Source organism: Trachurus japonicus, chromosome 20, assembly GCF_045865225.1.
Source record: "Trachurus japonicus isolate A0001 chromosome 20, Traja_1.0".
NCBI classification, from domain to species: domain Eukaryota; kingdom Metazoa; phylum Chordata; class Actinopteri; order Carangiformes; family Carangidae; genus Trachurus; species Trachurus japonicus.
Window position 1 is genome coordinate 20,873,559 of NC_140926.1, and position 6,017 is coordinate 20,879,575.

General features: G+C 38.9%; 1 protein-coding gene across 1 annotated transcript; it reads left to right on the forward strand.

The window, feature by feature from the left end:
• Positions 1–171: 171 nt before the first annotated feature.
• Positions 172–5,025, forward strand: LOC146966850 (uncharacterized). The gene is made up of 19 exons (XM_085763907.1): positions 172–473; positions 564–682; positions 765–893; positions 1,227–1,291; positions 1,388–1,444; positions 1,535–1,633; positions 2,039–2,106; positions 2,228–2,315; positions 2,413–2,482; positions 2,579–2,651; positions 2,728–2,811; positions 2,903–3,032; positions 3,558–3,602; positions 3,717–3,798; positions 3,908–4,000; positions 4,141–4,217; positions 4,305–4,348; positions 4,465–4,544; positions 4,641–5,025. Exons 1-19 carry the CDS (start codon positions 260–262, stop codon positions 4,761–4,763), a joined length of 1,740 nt encoding a protein of 579 aa, XP_085620033.1. The 5' UTR covers positions 172–259; the 3' UTR covers positions 4,764–5,025.
• Positions 5,026–6,017: the final 992 nt, after the last annotated feature.

Sequence of the window (6,017 nt, forward strand, 5' to 3'; positions counted from 1 at the left end):
TAGCCAGTTGCCTTTAAATGGCTAATATATGCCTTTTCTGCTTTAGTAATAACCATAGACTGTAAAAGGTAATAACACACATAACATGTAATTGGACGTTTTATTATATGCAAGTCTCTTAATATAAGTTAGTTAAATTTCAAGATTTCATAGTATTTTTATTTATTTATTTAAAACCACACTGACCAGCTGAGGTTTTTAAATATACAGCTCCACTAGTGTTTACAGTCAGGTGTATTTAAACAGCTGCTCTGTTGACATGTGGACCATCATAGTCTTTGCTCTAGCAGCAGCATCCTGCTTCACCCCTGTATATGTCCAGGACTTCTGCCAAAGCAGCACAGACCCTGACTGTCTCAGTCATGACGACACACAAGCAGACAGACAATCTGTCAAATCCAGGTGGAACATGAGCTCCTCCGACCTTATTCAGGACATGGACAAATTCAGAGTGTCCTGTAAAAAGCTAAGTGGTAAAGCTGATTCTTCTCCTCACAAGTTGATATAAAGAAAACTCGGATCATAAATAGCATCACTTTTTATCTTTTCTGTCTTTTCTACAGAGTCATTCCGTATCGATGAGGTTGATGCCAACTTTGTTCGCAGTGTGAAAAACTGCATATTTTCCAAATCCATCCCAACCCCACTGAAAGGACCATTAAGGCTGGCAGCAGTTTCTAAGGTGGTGATGTTAAGTCAGCAGAAGCATCGCAAATTTCACAATAAACTATGACAAATTAATTTATCTGAAATTGGCTCAACAGGATGTCGTGGAGGGCATCTTAGATCTAGATATGGCTGTAGCACAGTCAGAGGATTTCCTGCATTACGCAAGTGGTGGCAGACTGCTACGAGGATCTGTACCTCTTGCACACAGATACGGAGGTCATCAGGTAAAGTTTGGACTTGTTTTGTGTTGCATTTTAGTTTTTCAGTTGTTTTTTGTCCACACACACACACACACACACACACACACACACACACACACACACACACACAGCAGCTCCTGAGAACTGCATGTCCTTCTGATCAAATTACAGATTTGATTTAAAAAAAGAAAAGTGAGTTAGTTTTTGACGAGAACCATACCAAGTAAAATCCCAACAGATATATATTCACCTGAGTACTAAACTGGATCAGATGCAGATTGGTGCCAAATAAATAAGGAAGCTTCAGTCAGCTGTATAATCACCATAGTTAGTTTTGTCTATTCCCCCCTCCTGTAGTTTGGTTACTGGGCGGGTCAGCTGGGTGATGGCCGAGCACACTCCCTGGGTCAGTATCACAACAGGTGAGGACAATTGATATTGATATTTCATGTATTTTTAAATCTATTCAAGCTGCATTGCCAGTTGGAGCCTTTACTCATTTTTATACCATTTAATAGGAAGGGAGAAATCTGGGAACTGCAGCTCAAGGGCTCTGGAAAAACCCCATATTCAAGGTATGTTTCCCATTTGAATAATTTGATTCAAAGTCTCTTGAATTGCACAGCTACCTCAAGAAGCTTCAGTATGTACGTATCATGCTACAGGTCAGGAGACGGTCGAGCTGTGATCCGCTCCTCTGTCAGAGAGTTCCTGTGCAGTGAGGCGATGCATTTCCTGGGTGTCCCCACCAGCAGAGCTGCCAGGTCAGAACAACACTGATGAATGAAATCAAAAAACAGATTTAATGTCCTGTCTTATTAAAAGGTTTCTGTCATATTTTTCTGCATAAAAAAATACATTTTATACTGCACACTTAGAAGTGGCAGTTTTTGCAATTTTGCTGTTAGTTATAAGTGGCTTAAGGCATTTATTTTTATCATAAACATTACTTAAAATAATTTTAATTGTTTTTCGAATACATAATATAGTGAAAGAATCTGGTAAACTGTAATGGACCACCTGCTGTATGAAAATTGTGTAAAGCTTTATTGTTTTTGCAAAAGGGCAGACGTGAAATGTAAATTCATGAACCAGGTGCGTGATGTCGTCCTAACCTTTTAGCGGCTCTGCAAGTGTTATTGATCTGCTACTGCCTGGCTTTGTTTCAGTCTAATTGTCAGTGAGGAGCCAGTCTCGAGGGATCAATTCTACAACGGCAATGTGAAGAAAGAGAGAGGTACAGAAACCAGTTGCCTTTACGTTCTCATTACATACTTAGCATTATAGTTGTTTCACACAGTTCTTTGCAAAATTATCTTAATCTTTACCGCACTTCAACATATTGGTGTTTACTCCAGGTGCTGTTGTTCTGCGGTTAGCCAAGTCATGGTTTCGAATTGGATCATTAGAGATTTTGGCTCAAAGTGGGGAAATAGAGCTCCTGAGGTGATGCTGGTCACATGATCATAACATCAGTGTTTTCATGTCAATTCCTTTTCAGCAGAGCAATTTGTAACTAACTTTACTGTCCTTTTGTTTGTAGAAAGCTGGTGAACTTTGTAATTGATGAGTATTTTCCCTCAATCAGTTCAAGTGACCCAGATAAATATTTGGTGAGTCATGTAAAAAGCTATTTTTCACTTTCACTAAAAACACACAGAAAAGGTTTTGAATGTTTTGACTTATCGTGGAATTCTTTGTGTTTTCAGATGTTTTTTTCTACAGTTGTAAATGAAACAGCACATCTGATTGCCCAGTGGATGTCTGTTGGGTTTGCACATGGTGAGAGTCTGTTCCAGTCCTTATCACTCAGTGTGTACCATCATCTACTCACGTCTATTGTGTGTCATCCCAACAGGTGTGTGCAACACAGACAACTTCAGCCTCCTGTCCATCACCATCGACTATGGACCATTTGGTTTCATGGAGTCATATGACCCCAGTGTGTGTGATTATGAATATCTGTGTCTCATCAAAATATCTGACCTCACTCTTTTTTTCAAAACTCAAACCTCAGTCCTTTAATTTTGCAGATTTTGTCCCCAACACCTCTGATGACGAGGGCAGATACAGCATAGGAGCTCAGGCCAACGTCGGACTGTTCAACCTGGAGAAGCTCCTGGAGGCTCTTAGTGCGGTGCTTACACAAAAACAACACAGAGAGTAAGAAAGCCATGATACACTATGAGTTGTACGAAGGAGGCTTTGAGTTTTATGTGACGTGATGTGTGTGTGTATTGACCACTCACCACCACTAGTAGATATGACAGCAACACTGATATAATTTCACAGGATTACTCATACAAACTCATACATTGAAACAACATAAATATGTCAGGTTTTCTACATCATGATCTTTACATTACTTGCTACAAGATTGGCATAAATATTTAAAAAATCACAATATTAGGGCTTTGGAAATGGAAAGAAAAAAAAGAAAAACCTGGTTTTCACCTATTTAAAGCAGAAGTTCCTTGGCTGCACCACAAAACTACTGCTTTAATCTAACCTGCACCCTCTTTCCTCCAAGGAATTTGGTTTAGATACAGTATATTCAGTACTTTTGTGTTATCCTACTGACAGATGAATAAACCAGCAAACAGACACATTACCTCCTTTTTGTCTCTGCAAAACAAAGATACTCTTGTACAGTATAAATATTAATCTACCTCTTCTCTCTTTTTTCAGAGCTAAAATCACCTTGAAAGGATATGTCAATATTTATCAGATGAGGTGAGCTCTGTATATATGAATCAGCCTTTCCCAATGATCACCCTCATATCCTGTATCTAAGCCATGACAGGAATATTGTGATATATTATGTTCTTATTTGTTTATCTACTTCAGGATTCACCAGATATTCAAAGCAAAGCTGGGGCTCCTTGGTGAAGAGGAAGAGGACGGCTACCTTATTGCTTTCCTTCTGAAGGCAAATCCTTTACAAATCTGAGCTTCGTTCTTCCTGCTAAACACTGGCTGTGTGTGCACTGGACTGTATTTTATTTAAACCTCTGTATAATTTGTGTTTGTCTCTCCAGATGATGGAGGACACACAGTCAGACTTCACCATGACCTTCAGACAGCTCAGTGAGGTTTCAGAGCTGCAGCTTCGCATCCAGAACTTCACACAGGTTAAAGTGGTTAAATTGTGAATTTGCACTATTACTGTGTATGTACAAATTCTGGTTTTGTAACAGTATGAATTGCACAAAACAAATGCCACATATTTAGAATTCATGTTTTTAATAATCTTCCTTTGTGCATCTTTTAGATGTGGGCTCTTGAAGACTTATCATTGCACAAACACTTCTCTGATTGGCTCAGTATGTACATCCGCCGGGTCAGCAGGTAACTTAAAAGTTGTAACGTTACACCATATGGCAGTTTGGTAACCAATGTTTTTCTGAAATATTACTTCTTTCCCCTCCTGTTCAGACAACATGATGAAACCGAATTGGATCGCCAAAACAGAATGAAGAGTAAGCCACTAACTTCTATAAAATCTGTTAAGTAATCGTGTTGCAATTGAAATGTTACTGTAGAAACTTGTGAAATACAGGAAGATTTCCATCTGATTGTGTAAAATATCTTACAGATGTGAACCCTAGATACGTGTTGAGGAACTGGATGGCAGAGTCGGCCATAAGGAAAGCTGAGAGGAACGATTTTTCTGAGGTATGAATTTTACAGTCTATGGTATAAACTTATTTGATAAAGCCAAAGCAGTAACCCACCTTTCTGTGACAAACTGTGACATTTTTCTGCCACTAGGTGGAGCTGCTGCATCGTATTCTGTCCTCTCCCTTTGTTACACAAGAGACTGCAGAGGAGGCAGGCTATGCAGCAAGACCTCCGCTGTGGGCTCAGAGGTTAAAGGTCAGCTGTTCCTCATGAGTGAGCCCTGGAAAGAGCAAAATACTAAAATTAATTAGATTTACAACTTATCTGATTTTCTGTATTATAAAAGTTATTCCTGCCACATTGGTGGGATATATTTGCTCCAAAATGTCAAGGTCAAGGCTTTTCGATGTTCTTACAAAAACTAGATTGTGCTCTCAGAAAATTGTATCTGCCGTCCTCCTGGCGGCTAAATGCTTTCAGACATCCTGGGATTTCTGTTGGACACTAAAATAAAGACAAAGATGCTGCTCTGAGATATTGTTGTGCTTTTTTATAGATCCATCATCCAGGTCCATATACAGTACAGTTCAGACATTTATTTCACTCTATTCACATACAGCTTTCACACATCAAAGTCATAAAATGCAAACTAGATCCAGTGATCTTTTTTTAAAATTTTACTTTGTGATTATGAAACTTAGTCCAGGGAGGCTGTTGCTTTTAGACAGATGTCATACAGTATATCATGTGTTTTTAAACAGCCAATGGCAGCAGGTGGTACTCACTGACAGGAGCAACGCCTACTCATTCAATACAGTGAGAAAGGATGATCAGTCCATGCTTTTTTTCTGCCATCAGGAAATAAAGAGATTTATCTAGTAGGTTCAGGTAACAGTGAATGTGTAGAAGATAATATATTCCCAGGAAAGTGATTGACAGTATTTACAGCTCTCCATGATAACATGGTAATATATACATTTGAATAAAATGTGTCTTAGAAGTATGAAGACATGCACTTTTTTATGTCATACAAAACAAAAAGAAACACACATAGCTTTGTTACTTACACTGATGTGATAGGTGTGTGTATGTGTGAACTCAAGTTTTCATACACTTTACAAAACTGGCTTTGAAAGCACTCACCCTTGTATCAATGAATCCATGCAAGGTTGATATGGATACGTACATAATAAAAGAACGATTGTCTTGTTGGGGACATGAAGTCTGCATTGATCTATAGTATTTTCACCTTAGAGATGTTATAGACGGCTGGGCAATCACCTGAAAAAGTACCAAAACCACTGGCTGGTGTGAAACCACAACTTCCATGCCTGAGAAAAACCACAGAAGTGTCCAACACAGTAGTTCCTCAAAGGCTAATTTGGAAAACTAAAACTCACACACAATGGTTCGTGTAGCTAATTTCCTCAGTATTTCACATTCATCAGAAATTGAAGTTCTGCAAAACTGGAGTGCGTGGCAGCTTTTAGTGACGACTACATGGTGTCCCAATAAGCTAGCTGTTGG